This window comes from Cricetulus griseus, chromosome 3 (genome assembly GCF_003668045.3).
Source record: "Cricetulus griseus strain 17A/GY chromosome 3, alternate assembly CriGri-PICRH-1.0, whole genome shotgun sequence".
Classification (NCBI taxonomy): domain Eukaryota; kingdom Metazoa; phylum Chordata; class Mammalia; order Rodentia; family Cricetidae; genus Cricetulus; species Cricetulus griseus.
In genome coordinates, this window is record NC_048596.1 from 193,805,873 (window position 1) to 193,822,738 (window position 16,866).

The 16,866-nt window shown below is 46.3% G+C and overlaps 1 protein-coding gene across 2 annotated transcripts in view; it reads left to right on the top strand.

Moving 5' to 3' along the window:
- Gan (gigaxonin) overlaps positions 1-16,866 on the top strand; it is a 63,849-nt gene that overhangs the window by 35,111 nt on the left and 11,872 nt on the right. For both annotated transcript variants that reach the window (XM_035442706.1, XM_027410782.2), the window contains 7 exons: positions 436-653; positions 845-966; positions 3,522-3,634; positions 4,394-4,543; positions 5,735-5,871; positions 6,571-6,699; positions 16,692-16,801. In XM_035442706.1, coding sequence (XP_035298597.1) covers positions 436-653; positions 845-966; positions 3,522-3,634; positions 4,394-4,543; positions 5,735-5,871; positions 6,571-6,699; positions 16,692-16,801 — 979 coding nt within the window. The remainder of the gene's footprint in view (positions 1-435; positions 654-844; positions 967-3,521; positions 3,635-4,393; positions 4,544-5,734; positions 5,872-6,570; positions 6,700-16,691; positions 16,802-16,866) is intronic.

Below are 16,866 nucleotides of genomic sequence, written 5' to 3' on the forward strand. Positions count from 1 at the left end.
TTACATAGCAAGACCCTGTCTCAAAAGAAAGAAGGAGGGGGCTGGAGAAATGGCTGAGCAGTTAAGAATGTTTGCTGCTCTACAGAGGACCAGAGTTGGATTCTCAGCACACACATCAATTAGTTGACTCACACCCACCTATAACTCTAGCTCCAACAGCACCAATGCCCCCTTTGCCCTGTAGGCACCTATGCAATATACATAATTAAAAATAAAAAGTGCATACAAAATACTCATACACATAAAATAATAAAAATAAAATTAAATTTTTTTTTAAGAAGAAAAGAAGAATAGGGATCTGGTTGCATATTCAGGCTGTGCTGGGAATGACAGTGCCTGCTAATAGACAGTTCAAGGCTACCATCTGCTGAGAATCGGGAAGTGTTTGAGAAGACCCATGTCACCCCTCTCCTGTCCCTCCTCCTCCCTCTGCAGGTCCACATGAAGGATGTCATGTCAGCACTCTGGGTTTCAGGGCTGGACTCCAGCTATCTGCGGGAGCAGATGCTGAATGAACCCTTGGTACGAGAAATCGTCAAAGAGTGCAGCAACATCCCGCTCAGCCAGCCGCAGCAGGGGGAAGCCATGCTGGCCAGCTTCAAGCCAAGGGGCTACTCAGAGTGCATAGTGACCATTGGAGGAGAAGAAAGAGTGTGAGTGTGGCAGGGGGCCTTGGAAGAGGGGTATGAGACAAGGGGGGCTACACAAAAAAATGCAGGGTAATATTCTCTGTCTAAAGTATAACAGTAATTGACTTTTTAAAATGGTTAACCATCTGTAGACTACTAAAATTGACTGTTTATGGTGAACAAAACTGTAAAACATCAGTTATGTATTTCCTTAGTTCACGGAAACCCACGGCCGCCATGCGCTGTATGTGCCCTCTCTACGACCCTAACAGGCAGCTGTGGATCGAGCTGGCCCCTCTGAGCATGCCGAGAATTAACCATGGCGTTCTGTCAGCAGGTATGCTCTTCTCAGGGCTAACACAACCTGACCCAGGAATGTGTTGTTTCAGGCTATTGCAGGTATACAGATGCGATTTTGCCTGGCGGGGTGCCCCATACCTTTAATCCCAGTACTTGGGAGGCAGAGGCAGGAGGATCTCTATGAGTTTGAGACCAGCCTTGTCTATATAATAAGTTTAGGTCAGCTAGGGATATGTAGTTGCATGCTGTCTCAAAAAAAAAAAAAAAAAAAAAAAAAAAAAAAAGATAGGGGGTGTGACTCAGAGAGCCCTGGGTCCGAGCTCCATTACCACCTGGTATGGTGACAAATGAGTTCCAGGCATCAAACTCAGGTTGTCAGCCTTTACAGCAAGCTCTTTTACCTACTAAGCCATTTCACCTGCCCTTTTTTTCTTCCTCATCTATTTTGTCTTCCCATGTTGCCTCTGCTCTTAGAAGTCTTGTCAAGCATGTCAGACCTTTCTCCTCCATTCTCTGCTTGTTTGTGTCAGCTTCTGGCCTTTTGTCTCTCTGTTCAAGATTAATGATTGCTTTTTTTGATTTATCTTGAGCTACTTTCCAGCTCTGAGAATCTATTAGTCCACCCAGGGGATTATTTCATTTCTGTCTCTCTGTGAGTCTTTGTTCAGTGTCATTTAGTAGTCATGTGCGTTTCGGGGTTGTGGTAAGTGTCACTGCTTTGCCTTCTCTGCTTATCCAGTACTTCAAGGCTTCGCAGCACCATTGCCAGTGTTTGCTTCTGCTCTTACTCCACGGGACCACATTTCTTGATGTGCCTGAGAGCCTTTGCTGGATGCTCTTATTCATAGAAAAATTAATGCCTTGCAGCATGACAGGTAGTCTGGGGCTTGGATGAAGGTGCTCTTTTTCTTCTATAAAGGTTTTACATTTGTTTCTGACGGTTGCAGGAAAATACTGTTGCTCCAAAACTGAGCTCAAGCTTGAAATTTCCTAAACAAGCAGAATGTTTAAATCAGTTAAGCTGGCCAAGGTGGGAAAAAACACTTGCCACCACACTGAGTTCAATCCCTGGGATTGAGTGGAATGAGACAAACAACTCCTGCAAGCTGTCTCTGATCACATGCACAAACACACACACACACACACACACACACACACACACACACACACACACACACACACACTTGAATTCTTTTCATTTTAATTTTTTGAGAATGCCATACATGAGTCCATTATATTTCTACCATTCCTATCCTTCCCTCTGTTCTCTTCAACTCTTCTGTTTTCCACCATGACCCCATCTCAAATTAATGACCTCTTCTGTAAATACACACACACACACACACACACACACACACACACACACACACACACACAATCTCCTGAGTCAGTTAGTATGGTCTGTATGCACATGTGTCTAGGGTTGACCATTTAGGATTAGGAAACCTATCAAGAGCTCATCCTGAAGAAAACAGATTCTCCCTCGGTGCCCATTGACTGCCTCTAGTGCATCTTGTAGAAGCATGTGAAACCTGATGACATTTTCCCCTTCTATGTTGGCATGTGGATTGAGGCGGTCTTGTGCAGGCACCAAACTGTTGAGAGTTCAGTGATGCAACTTCCCTGTCCTGCCTAAAAGACACTGTCTCGCAGCAGATATCCTGGCCATCTGTCTCCTACAGTCTTCCACCTTCCTTTCCATGATGTCCCCTGAGCCTTAGATGCAGGGCTTGCCTTGTAGATGTCCCAGTTAGGGTCTGACATTTATTTCCTGCATTGTGGCAGGTTGTGCTCTCTGCAGTGGCCTCTGTCTGCCACAGACAGCAGCTTCTTTGATGAGGCTGAAAGCCACACTTGCCGAAAGAGTGTACAGTGGGGGCTGGAGAGATGGCTCAGGGGTTAAGAGCACTGCCCGTTCTTCCAGAGGTCCTGAGTTCAATTCCCAGCAACCACATGGTGGCTCCCAACCATCTGTAATGTAGTCTGGTGCCCTCTTCTGGACTGCAGAGATACATGCAGGCAGAACACTGTATACATAATAAACAAATAAATCTTAAAAAAAAAAAGTGCACAATGTCAAATGTAATTTAAAAAGGAGTTGAATACTGGTTCCAGGTGGCACACTTACTTATCCCTTCCCTCCCTTGGTTTTAAATGTTGGGAATGAAACCTAGGACCTTGCCTGTGCTGGCCATGTGCTACATTACTGAACTCACCTCCACTACCCCAAGAGCAGGCGCAACAGTGTCTTGCATTCTGTTTTGAATGTCACGTGCCCTGTGCCAAATATCCCTGTGACCCTGAGAGTAGATGTAGACTGCAGGTCAGATGCTTCTGGAGACTCACAGAGATAGTGAATAATGTAATGAACTGAGGTAGCCCTGAGCTGCCTGGGAACCAAAGGGAGGCTCACCATTCTTCTCTTCCTATAGGGTGAGAATCACCTCATAGACTGTATTGAGTAGAGTGGCCAGAGTGACTAACAAGTTTGGATCTGTCACCAAGGAGCAAAAAGACCCTCAGGGTTGGAGAGGGGAGCTTTAAATAGCACCTGCTGATGGTGTCCTGTGTGTCGCCTGTGCTTTTTTTTAGAAGGATTTTTGTTTGTGTTGGGGGGCCAAGATGAAAATAAGCAGACACTGAGCTCGGGGGAGAAGTATGACCCAGACGCCAACACGTGGACTCCTCTTCCACCCATGAATGAGGTATGGTACAGTTTGTCTCCAAGGTGTGTTTCCTTTCTCCTTGGCACTTTTATTGGTGTGGGTTCCAGTGTAGGGAAAGAAGAGGCAGCCTGGCCTCTCCTGCCTGGAGCTCTGCTTTCCCTCATCTCCTTCTCCTGCCTTTTACCTTCCCTGCCTCCTTCTAGCACCACCTCCCTGATTGCTTCCCCAGTCTCAAGATGTCTTCCCCACTGCCTTCCTTCCTTTCTTTGTTGTTCCCTACCTCTGCACACACTGATTGTACACGTTCCCACAGAGACTCCACTAGCCAGGAATTTCTTATGTTCTGCTTGGGCTGTGCGTGAATGATACGCATATCTGCCTTCTGTAATTGCTGATACTCTAGCATGCCCTGACCTCCCTGCTACCCATCCTGGACACAGATAGTCTACACTACCTGGCTTCTGTCATCTTCAGTCTCCTCAGAAACCTGCTTGCCCCTAACCGCACAGAAGCAATGTCCCTGAGTCAGTTGTCCTGGGAGGCAGGCGCTCTTCTGAGTTCTGTAGGTTAAGCACAACACCTCTGCTGATGAGCCTGCATCTTTGTCCCTGGTCCTGAGGAGTGACTGGCTCTGTCTGTTGTGCTGAGGAAGCCACACATAATGAGGAGGCATCCCAAGGAGAAGCAGTGTAAACAAGGTTACTCTTTGCTGGGATGCTGGAATAAAACAATGCCTGTGGCATTTAGCAAACATGGAATATCCACTTTCTACTACAAAGGTTTGTGATGTCTTTCCAGGCAAGACACAACTTCGGGATCGTGGAGATAGATGGGATGCTGTACATCCTCGGAGGGGAGGATGGTGACCGGGAATTGATTTCCATGGAGTGTTACGATATTTATTCAAAAACCTGGACGAAGCAACCTGACTTGACCATGGTTAGAAAGGTGAGTGCAGCAGTCAGTCAGCTGCAGCAGCTTCTTTACAAGTCAGTGTCTCTTTCTGGGGTTGGTGGTTGCAGTGGGGAGGGACATACCCAGGGCCTCATGTTTCACTCTGCTGGAATGGAACTCCCAGCGCACATCTTCATCTTAAGTATGCCTTTCAAAACTGCGGAGAGGATCAAGGCTCCAGAATTCTGTCTCTGCTGGCAGCCTGCCTTCATGTCAGCAGTCACAGTCACAGAAGGAAAGCCCCCATGAGTCTTTGTCTGCCTCTGAGCAGCCCTGCTGGGTTGCAGGGTCTGTAGAAGATTCTTTATGGATAGCCTGGTCTCTCCCACATTCCTCCCTTACTCTACAAGTGAAAAACTGCAGTGGCTTCCTCCTGTGAGCCTCTGTCACTTAGACTCAGGCCACAGGCAGAGCTGTCTGTCAGTCCATCTGGTTATGACTCTGGTTCATGTCATGGATATCCTGTCTTATCTTACTGTGCACCCATCCCACTAGACAGTTGTGGCAGCAATTGAGCAGTTTATTGTTCCAAATATCTTCACTTTTGGGAACTCAATCAAATACTGGTGAAAAGAGGAAGATGCTGGGAAGCCTCTTCTATTCCCTGTCTCGCCCAGTGTGATGGCGGATAGAACTCATGGTTTGTGCATACTAGGCAAGGGCTATCCCACTGCCTACATCTCCAGAATTTAAAATCTCTTGTGGAAAGTTAGATTATGAGGGCATCAAGATGGCTCATAAGGTGGGTAAAGGTGCTTGCTGCCAAGTGTGATGACTGGAGTTGAAGTGCCAGAATCCATATGGTGGAAAAAGGGAGCCAGGTCCCCACCCCCAAAAAAAGAAAAATTGTGGGATTGTGGGCTAGGGTCCAGTATAGGGGCAGAACACTGATCTGGAATGTTCAAGGTTCTGGGTTCCAGTCCAAGCATGGCCCCCACTAAATAAAGAGAAGTATATTACTGGCTTCTTTGCTGAAGATGGCTGAAGGGGGGATTTCCAGAATGTGTCACCAGCTCTTTCCATCTCTGAAACCCTGTGAGGTCATTTGAGGACATGTCACTGTTTTGCTGTTAGGAGTTGGAACTTGCCCTATGAATGTGACCATGCTCTCTGGGTCAGTTGCTGTCTGTTCTTCCGATCCTAATGACAAATGGTACCTCTCCCCACCATTGTTTTTCCTTTCAGATTGGCTGCTATGCAGCTATGAAAAAGAAAATCTATGCCATGGGTGGAGGATCATATGGAAAACTGTTTGAGTCTGTGGAGTGTTACGATCCACGGACCCAACAGTGGACTGCCATATGTCCACTGAAAGAGAGGAGGTGAGGCAAAGTGTGTGTGCCTATCAGTGTGCTATTGTTGACATATCTGAGGCCTCAGAGTATGGCGTGTCCTAAAACAGAAGCCCATATGCACATATAAAACAGCATTGCAGTTACAACAAGCAAAAAGACTGGGGAAGTGGCTCAGTGTTAAAGTGTGTGGTGTGCTACACAAGTGTGAGAACCAGAGTTCAAATCCCCAGTACCTGAGTAAATGTCAGGCAGGCACTGGAAAGGCAGACACAAGGGGTTCCTAAGGAAGCTGGCTAGCTGGACTAGCCCTATCGGCAGTCTCTAGGTTCATTTGAGAGGCCTTGCTTTAATGAGTAAGGAACCCAGGAGTCACTACTAATGTCAGCCTTGGGCCTGCCTACACATGCACACACTCATGCACACACACAAACACAGACACACACACACACACACACACACACACACACACATGTGCCTATACACATAAAGACAAATGCAATTGGGTTGGCACACATGCCTGTTGTCACAACACTTGGAAGACTATTGAGGCAAGAGGATTACTGTGAGTTCACGGCCAATGTAGTCTACATAGTGAGTTCCAGCCTATCCTGAGTACATAATGAGATCCTGTCTCAAAAAGACCAACAAACAAAAGAACACGTAGTAGAGGAGTTAGGGCTGAGGGCCTGAGTTCTAAGCCAGCACCTGTGTTCTGTGGCCTTGCAGGTTTGGAGCAGTGGCCTGTGGTGTTGCCATGGAGCTGTATGTATTTGGAGGCGTCAGAAGTCGAGAGGACATCCAAGGCAGTGAGATGGTAACCTGCAAGTCTGAATTCTATCATGATGAGTTCAAGAGGTAAGCAGCCTTGAGGATTCTGCCCTGGTTCTCTCCCTCTGTGAATTTGACAGTCTCGAGGTCCTCGAGCCTGTCCTTGCCATCTGTGCTTCCAGAGATGTGTCTCAGCTTGATTTCCAGTGATGTCACTGAATTCTGTCAAGGGAGTATGTTCAGTACATGTAGATATTTTTTCAGTGCCTTCAGAAGTTGGTGAGTGCCTTAGTTGCTTTTCTACTGCTGGGGTAAGACATGATGACCAAGGCAACTTATGAAAGAGCACATTTAATTGGGCTTACAGTTTCAGAGGGTTAGAGTCCATGATTGTGGAACGAAAGCATGGTGGTAGGAACAGCTGAGAGCTAAACTGGAGGCAGAGAGAGAGAGATGGGGGGGGAGAGAAATGGGAAAGGCCAGAGTTTTCTGAAACCAAAATACCAGTAACACACCTCCTCCAACAAGCTACACCAGGCTCGCACATGCTCCTCAGTCCCTGATCCCATGTACTCTGCACATCTCCCTGTCTCTGTAACTGCTAATCTGTGAATGTATACAGGGCAAGGTCCCATGTGGCCAACCCATATTATCCTCCAGCATCAAACTGACTGGCATCAGATGCTCCATCTGTGTCTGAGATATTAAAACACTGACGAGCCAGCAATGTGTTTCAGCAGATAAAAGGCACTTGCCATCAAGCCTGATGACCTGAATTCAGTTGTCAGGACCCCCAAGATAGAAAGAGAAAACTGATTCCCACACGTTGTCTTCTGACTTCCACACAGCTTGTCACTTCACCCCCCTCCCACACACACACACACAAACAGTAAATGAATAAATGCAAAAAGAAAAACCTTTTTTGGTGGGGTTTCTCCTGGCTGTCCTGGAACTTACTTTGTAGACCAGGCTAGCCTCGAACTCACAGAGATCCACCTGCCTCTGCCTCCCAAATGCTGGGATTAAAGGCGTGCACCACCATGCCCAGCTTAAGAAAACCCTTTTTTAAAAGTGCCTGACAGGCCATGGCATGCTTCTGTGGTAGGTACTGTCCCCTCCTCTCACACACTTTCCCATTCATAAGCATGAGGCAGTGTTCTTCACTGTAGTGATCTGCTCAGATCGCCAGAGAAGATCACGGCTAATCTTATGTGCTTCAGTCATGTTACCAGAGCGGGTGCCATCAGATAAGGTCTCGTTTCCTGTCTTTGAGATTGGGTGAATGATGAACAGACACAGGGCGTTAGACATGCATATAAATGTTGCCTCATCTGCCATGCACTTTCCTTTAGGATATTTTCAGAGATGCTTTTGCTTCCCATTACTAGGGGTAGACTGTCAGGGGAATTTACTAGACAGAAAATGAGGCCATTTAGACAGTATTTGCTCTGTGGGGGTGGGCAGAGAATGTCAGAGGCTTGTTACATTTCTTCTTTGATATGCCACTGTGGGGGCCGGTTGCGGCAGTAGGAAATAGTGTATTAATCTCTTGCCCAGATGAGTGTGAGACAGTCTGTCCCGCTTGATTAGCAGGCAGCAGCAGCATGTCTGGCTTTTGAGAAAACACTGACACAAACCTTTTTCATGACAACTGACTCAGTATGTAGTCAGCATGAGCTGAAGTCGTTTGCTTACATTTTTATTCCTTTTGTCTGTTGCCTTGGGTGGGACTGAAATCTGACTGTAAAGCTTCCTGGCTGTCCTAAGACAAGCTAGAACTTTGGTGTTCCTACCAGTCAGCCTGCCACATGCTTGTTGTTGATGAACTTGACCACCCATTCTTAGTATGAAACTATGACCCTATTAGTAAAAGTAGTGCTCTTTTGTTTTTTTCTTTTTCTTTCTTTTTATGTTTTTTTGTTTTGTTTTGTTCTTTTTAATTTTCTTCATTCTTGAGGGTCTCACTCTGTAGCCCTGACTGACCTGGAATTCTCTGTATAGTCTAGTCTTGCCATGAATTCACAGAAATCTGCCTGCCTCTGCCTCTTCATCATGCCTGGCTTTAAATTTATGTTTTTATTATTTATTTGAGTCTGTGTCTGTGTCAATGTGTGGTGTGTGTGTGTGTGTGTGTGTGTGTGTGTGTGTGTGTGTGTGTGTGTGTGATGGCTCACAGGTTAAGAGCACTGGCTGCTCTTCCATAAGTCCTGAGTTCAATTCCCAGCAACCACATGATGGGCTCACAACCATCAGTAATGAGATCTGGTGCCCTCTTCTGGCCTACAGACATACATGCAGACAGAACACTGTATACATAATAAATAAATAAATCCTTTTAATAAAATAAAACCCTTTGTCTTAGGGTTTCTATTACTGTGAAGAGACACCATGACCACAGCAATACTTATGAAGGAGAAACATTTAATTTGGGTGGCTCACTTACTGATCAGAGATTTATTCCAGTAGCATAATGGTGGGACATGGTGCTGGAGCTGAGAGACCTACATTTTGCAGACAACAGGAAGTGGTCTGAGACACTGAGCATGACTTGAACATATATGAGACCTCAAAGCCTTCCTCCACAGTGACACACTTCCTCCAACAAGACCACACCTACTCCAACAAGGCCATACCTCCTAGTAGTGCCACTCCCTTTGGGGGACATTTTCTTTTTAATCACCACACCCTTCATCTATAAAAAAATTTTCTTCACCGGGCAGTGGTGGCGCACGCCTTTATCCCCAGCACTCAGGAGGCAGAGGCAGGCAGTGAGTTTGAGACCAGCCTGGTCAACAGAGTGAGTTCCAGGACAGCCAGGACTATTACACAGCGAAACCCTGTCACATGGGGGGGAATTTTTTTTTTTCAAATAAAATCCATAGACCACCAGCCTTTGTGTTCCCAGGCTTCCCAGTTTTAGTTTTTAAACAGAAAACAGCCACTAAGACCTCTTGTCAGTGACATACAGGGCATTTGCACATCTGTAGAACACTTGATCATGAGCAAAACAAGATGCTGCACAGTCACTGCCGAGGCTTATCTGTTCCCCTCTGAGGCACAGACACTGCCCTGTCCCATTTTATATGTGAGAACACCAGAGCACAGGGAGGTGAGCATGAAAGCAGACCTGGAACCCACACTCAGGCATTCTGGCTGCAGAGTCCTCTGATGCACCCACCCCACTGGCCTGACTGTTCCCGTAAATACTGGCAGAAAAACCCCACCTGCAGCAGGACAGCATTCCCAGTGTGCTCTCTGTGCATGCTGTGGAAGCTGCTGCCAGATGAGCAGTCTATGTTAGATTGTAAGGAGTCTCTTGTCTTTCCTGTCTTTGTTCCCTATTTTTAGGTTAAAACTTTCCTGGAAAAATGCCATATCTTACTATTTTCTGTGAGTTCTGAATTAAAAAAAAGAAAAAGAAAGAAAAGAAAAGGCCACAAGTCATGGTAACGACACACAGAGAGCAGGGACTTCTCTCTTCCTGGAAGTTCCTGTGTCCCTGTGGTATTTGTGCCTCTGCCCTTTTAGTTGTGCCCACACTTTGACAGGGTCCTCTCGGCTTCCTCACTCTCATGCTGCTGCCACATTTTACCTTTCACACTCAATAAGGGGTCTCTTGGGCACCCACTTTCCTTCCTGCTGCACACTGCTGGGGACTCTTTCCTCATCTAGAGCAGTGCTGCTCATGAGTTCTTCCCTTCCTAGACTTCTGCAAGATGAAGTAGACACTGTTGTCCACTGAGTGCCCTGCTGAGTGTTCTCCATGTCCTGAGGCTGAGGCCTCCCTTGTGGCATCTTCCTTTCCTGAGCCCTTTCACTTCTGCCTGAGTTTCCTGCCTTGAAACATGGTCCTTGTGTTAACTGTGAAGCCGGTGCCATCTTTTCATCTTTGAGTGTCCAATTGAATAGGGATGCTTGACACCTGGACAAATGTTAGTGATCCTTGGGTTGGGGACCATTGGAGCAGGAAGGGCTAAGAAAATCCCTTAAACTCTCCTGAGCCGGGCATTGGTGGTGCACGACTTTAATCCCAGCACTCGGGAGGCAGAGGCAGGTGGATCTCTGTGAGTTCGAGGCCAGCCTGGCCTCCAGAGCCAGTGCCAGGATAGGCTCCAAAGCTACACAGAGAAACCCTGTCTCGAAGAACCAAAAAAATAAAAAATAAAAATAAACTCTCCTGCCCTCAAAAGACAAGAAACCCACTGTATCCCAGAGGTACTGATATTAAAAAAAAAAAAAAAAATGCAGGCATGTGAAACCTATCACTCCATCCAGTGCACTTAGAAAGGTAGAAATGGCTGGGCATGGTGGAACACACTATAATCCTCAAAAGACAAAAACAGGAGAATTTCTAATTCAAGCCAATGCCGATGCATACTGAAACCTTAGGAGGGAGAATAGGGAAGGAAAGCAGTATGCCATGTCCTCAGCTCTGTTGGGTGACTGAACTGATCTCAATTGCTGTCCAGATGTGCGTCTTGGACAGGCTATGTCTTTCCATCTCAGGCCTTGCTCTGCAACTGTTGAGCTAGCTGATGTTTTCTCTTCATCACGTTTGCAAGGATCCCATCTGCAGAGAAGTTTCTCTATCTCAGTCTTAGAAGGCAGGGCCAGCAGCTAACCTGTGCAGTGTGGTCTCAGGGTTGAGTCAGCCATATATCAAAATTGATCATCCTGTGTTCTGCAGAAACCCCACTGCCTGCCCTTGCTGACCATGTCATCCCATTTGGCTCTGATGGTTGGGTAGAAGGAAGCTCTTCAGCTGCCTTAGTAAGACTCTTGAAGTAATGATCAGGGGAGTGAACCCTACTCTTGACCTCATCACTTTTAGTCATGGTCATCCTGGAGGCAGAAACCACACCAGTAATCTAAACAGAGAAAATGCAATAATGTATATAATTATTGACCAGCAATGGCAAGGGATGAAAAGGACTCTGAGGACAGTGGGCATTGGCCTGTGATACAGTTAAGTAGGTAGAATACATGCCTAGCATTCCATATTCCTAGCACCAGCAAACCACCTGATGGTAGGCTGGGGATGTAGCTTAGGAGAGAGCATGCTGGATCGCTGGGGGCTATCTTCTGTACCCCATAAACTGGACATGTTATCCAGCACTCATGAGCTGGAAGGACCAGAAGTTAAGGTCTTCCTTAGCACGTTGGAGACCAGCTGGGGCCCTGCCTCAGAAAGAGAAAGGAAGAGGGAAGGTGAGACAGAGGAGGAGTCCGGGAGAGAAATATGGTGGTGGCTTAGCTTTATTTTATAATCTCAGGCAGATTATCTTGTTTCCTTGTTTCTTGGAATTCAAAATAAGGAAGCTGCCTGTTTCATAACAGTCAGCAAAGAGTCTGTTGAAGTGAGTGATAGTCTTTATGAGATGTTTCTATATTGGTAGTTGACATCAGACTTCGCTCCCCTACTACACTGGCTCTTTAGCTGCTGTGCTACAGGGTGGATAGGCCAAAGCGTGCACTGAACTGTAGGCACTGTCCTGGACAGTGGGGCCTCAAGGCTGTGACTGAGTAGCTATGATTTGGCATGCCTGTAAGCTATTAGTGGGAAATGGGTCACAGTTTCCTGAATGAACATTACTGCTCGGCAAAGCCTAGATTTTATCTATCTCATATGAAAGTAAGAGAACAGCCTTTGCAAGAGTTGATTCTCCAGCATGGATCCCAAGGATCAAACTAAGGCAACAGACTAAGGAGCAAACACCCTCACCAGCTGAGCCATATGTGTTTTCAATAATTTTTATATTGATTTATGTTTATAAGTGTTTTGCCTGTATTATATGTATACCATGTGTGTGCCTGTGGAGGTCAATAGAGGGCATCAGATCCTCTAGAAAAAAATGTAATTTCAGATGGCTCTAAGCCACCATGTGGGTGCTGGACATTGAACTTGGATCCTCTGCAAAAGCAACAAGTACTCTAAACCATCTCTCCAGCCCCTGCAGTAATTTTAGACTCTAGAAAAGTTTCAGAAAGTCAAGGCATTCCCATGAGCCATTCATTTAACTTTTTGGGGGGATTGGGAGGGGAGCAGGTTCAAGACAGGGTTTCTCTGTGGCTTTGGAGGCTGTCCTGGAACTAGCCCATGTAGACCAGGCTGCTCTTGAACTCACAGAGATCCACCTGTCTCTGCCTCCCAAGTGCTGAGATTAAAGGCATGCACCACCAATGCCCAGCTCATTTAACTTCTAATGCTAGCGCCTCCCTTGTCAGAATACAGATGTCAAAACTTCTCAGTACTAGCTAAAGTACAGACTGTCTGGAGTGTCACTTACTTTCCAGCAACATGTCCATTGCCTCCATTCAACCTGGATTCTAGTTGCTTACAGGTGCTGTGTTTCCTTGCTGTCCTTTAGCCAGTGATAGCCCCTGTCTTTCCTGACTTTGACACTTGAAGGTAGTCAGTTTTTTTTTTTTTTCTAGAATGCCTTTTTTCAAGGGCTTATCTTATTTTTATTTCGGTGTATGTTCTCTAAAATGAGCAAATTTTTGAATGAACATTTTGCAAAGTAGGTACATAAAGCAGCCAGTAAGCTCATGCCAAAATACCCATAATAGCTAGACTTTAAGGGAATTCTCACTGTTACAGGGGCTCAGTCCTCAAAGGAGTGAGTGTTGTTCTTTTGTTTAAATTTCCATCCCGAGACGGAACATGAACCAAGAAATTCATTAACCATGGAGTTTACTAAAAAGGGGGGGGGGTGAGAAGGGAAGTGGAGAGAGAGAGAGAGAGAGAGAGAGAGAGAGAGAGAGAGAGAGAGAGAGAGAGAGAGGGGAGGGCAAGAGAGGAGGAGGCAAAAGGAGAGAGCAAACACTCGCTTAAAAGGGGAAACTTGCACATGCGTATTGAGTCCTTACACAGCCCCTTGATGAGTGATGTGGCCGTGAAGTGGCCATGCCACTATGCATGCCCTGGCCATTGTCAGAGAGCTGGGTCAATATAATGCTGAGGTTCCAACAATCCCACCTCTTCTTATTAATAAAAGGTGGGGAGTTTGGCGTGGGAGGTTAGGGAATAAGGGCATCGAGTACTCAAGACTGCTTCCTGCTGACCTGGGGACATTGACCATCTTTGGGGGACCTGAGAAAACTGGAGTGCTGCCATGTCCTGGGTTAGCTGGTTGTTCCATCATAGTCCTGGCTGTATGGAACCCTGACACCTCTGTAGCCCTGTTTGGGTGGGTTCAACTTGGCTCCCTGGAACTTAAAGAATCCATTGGCCCAAGCAACATGGAAAAAGTCAATTCTACTGTCCTCTTGTCCACGGTCTGAAGACCTTTTCAGCAGTTGAGGTTAAAGGCAGGGTTTCTCAGTGGCTAGCATTGCCACTTTTGTGATGGAGTTTCTTCAGTGTCCTGTGTTCTTGGAGGAAATGGGGTAGGGCAAGCAGTTGGCCTGTCTCTCTGTTCTAAAAAGCTTTTTAATAAAACATTTTATATGTCATATTCTCTAGATCTCTGTCTGTTTAGTATATCTCAGTAGACAAAATTTGTCTTTAGTTACTTGCTTTAAGCACATAGGTGGCTAGGTAAGGCTTTATCCCTGTAATTTAATTTGTACAACTATAGGTTAGTATGACTATAGGTTAGTAGAGAAAAATTCCCTTTTGTATTAGAAGCTTAACCTTTGTAAACATATCACAGGAAGGACTGGGTGGTGTAAATATTTTGTTAATTTGAAATAGACCTTTATAACCTTAAATGTTTACCATCATTTAAAGATACATAACAATTTAGAAATATTTGAGACTTAGCACAGGTTGCATAGAGTTAGCTTACATTTTTAAATAGTAGCTACATGTACACACACATAGATATATTAAACAGGACTGGATAAAAGTAAGGAGAACCAGAGTATGATCTCTGATTCTCATGTTGCAGCAAACAGACAGGAGATTTAAAGATGGAGAGTAGACTTAAAACTGCCAGTGACAAGAATCTGCTGCAGACGGAACAGGTGATTGGAAAGGTATACCATTAAGCAAACAAGCCACAAGCCATGCACAACAGAGCCAGTGAAAAAAGAAATTAGAGACAAAAAATAAAAGGCAAAAAGGTAAATGAATTACATCTGGAAGGGCTGGCTAAACTCCTCTGCCTAGGCATGGAGTGGACAGACCTACGGCTAGGCCACTAGGCCACATGGTCAAGATGGCAGCAGCCATAATCACATTCCCGTCTACTGGCAGAAGTTTAGAAAACTCTCAGAGTGTTCTGAGCAGATGCTGCCTCAGGCCAGGCCAATGTGAGCCGCTGGCATCCGCACTGGGAAGAAACATGGTAGAAGGGCAGCAGAGGTAGGACAAACAGGAGAGTGAGAGACATTTTGAACAGGAGCATAAGAGGTCTACGAAACAGGACATTGCCAGGTGGAAGAAGGTTCCCGCCCTGAGACAGGCTTAGCCATGATGGGAAGTGGCAGGATGCCACTGTGGCAGTCAGGAGAGTTTTGGCATGCCAGGAAGAGGAGGGAAACAGACAAGTTTAAGGAAAGATTGTTTAGCAGAGAGGTAGAAGAAAGCTTAGATATGTGGCAACTCCTTCCATTTACCTGTCCACTGGTGGTAATTGTAAAGCTCCCGTAAAATGTAGAGCCGTTAAGTGGCCAGTTTGGCATATATTTCCCATGGGTGAGGCCGAAAATGGCACAGATCACTCTTGGAACTCATCAACCGAAGAGTAAGGCCTGGCAAGAAGGCCTGAAATGACTTAGCAATCTGAAAGATGGTAGACAGTAACTGCCAGAGGCTTAAAGCCAAAAACCTCATCCGTGGGAAATGTGCATACCGGGAGAAGGGGTTCCTTACCAGGTCACAGCAAACAGGGAGATGAAAAGAGAGTTGTCGGTTCGAGATCAGGATACCTGAGTGTCTCCGGTGCCCGCCAGTAGGCAACGGGAGAGACTACAGAGAGAGCCTGCCGGGTCTTCGGCACCAATGTTGTTCTTTTGCTGCAGCAACAGGCAATGAAACATGAACCATGAGTCAACAAACCCACATGGAGTTTATTGAAGGGAAAGGGAAGAAGAGAAGGGGGGTGTTGACCAGCTGGGAGCAGAGAGAAAGAGAAAAGTGGAGAAGAGGGGTGGAGAAGGGAGAGAGAGAGGAGGGAACAAGGAAAGAGATGGGGGAAACGAAGGGAGAGAGAGAGAGCTTGTGGAGATGCTCACCTAAAAAGGGAAGCTTGCACATGCGTACTGAATCCTTAAGCAGCCCCGTAATGCAAGATGTAGCCATGATGTGACCATGCAACACAGGGCCCTTTGAGCTGCCTAAATCTGCCTGAGTGCCGTATGCATGTCCCACCCATTGTCTGGGGGTGGGATCAGTGTAATGCAGGGTTCCAACAGTAAGGGCACCAAGACCCAGTGAAATGAGCAGCTGGGATCCCACACCTCACTAACTAGAAAACAGAGCAGCGTTGTACTTTGGGTAAGAGGGACATTTTCTTATCATTTACATGCCACATGTCCTTTCCAAAGAATCAAGCAGTTCTGTAAGTCCACCAAAAACTAGAACCAAACAAGGCTCACCTAATAACCCTGACCATTGTAGCCAGAAGGCATCCAGATGAATGCAACAACTATGATGGAACTTTAACAATAAGCATATCCCTGGGCTGTAGAGATGCTCGGTGGTTAAGACCACTTGCTGCTTTTACAGCATTATTAGGGGGCTCTCAGTTGCCTGTAACTGAAGTTCCAGGCCTTTGACTTTGTCCTCTGACCTCCGTAGGCACTGCACTCATATGCACACACCTGCACACAGACACACAGACATACACACACAGTTAAACGTTTAAATTGGGGGGGGACAATAGTATGTGAGTGGCATAAGCCACATATGAATGAGTCTCAGGGGCTGTGGTGCTCAGCAGAGGCAGTCCCACTCTTTGGGAGTCACTGTGTCTGAGCCTTTGCTGTGGTCCCTGCAAGTGGAGTAGGGGTGAAGACTGGCAGTACAGGGTGCTGATGATGACTTGCCAAGTTGCACTGACCATGTTTGTCTTCCTGAAGATGTCATTGTACTTTTTGATTTCCTGAGTTGTGTCTGTCGGCCTTGCTTCCAGGTGGATCTATCTTAACGATCAGAACCTGTGCATCCCTGCCAGTTCATCCTTTGTGTATGGAGCTGTCCCCATAGGAGCCAGTATTTATGTTATCGGAGACCTGGACACAGGTGAGAACACTGCATTGGTTTCTTGGAAGCTGCTTCCAGGGGCTCAGGTGCACCAGCTCAGCTCT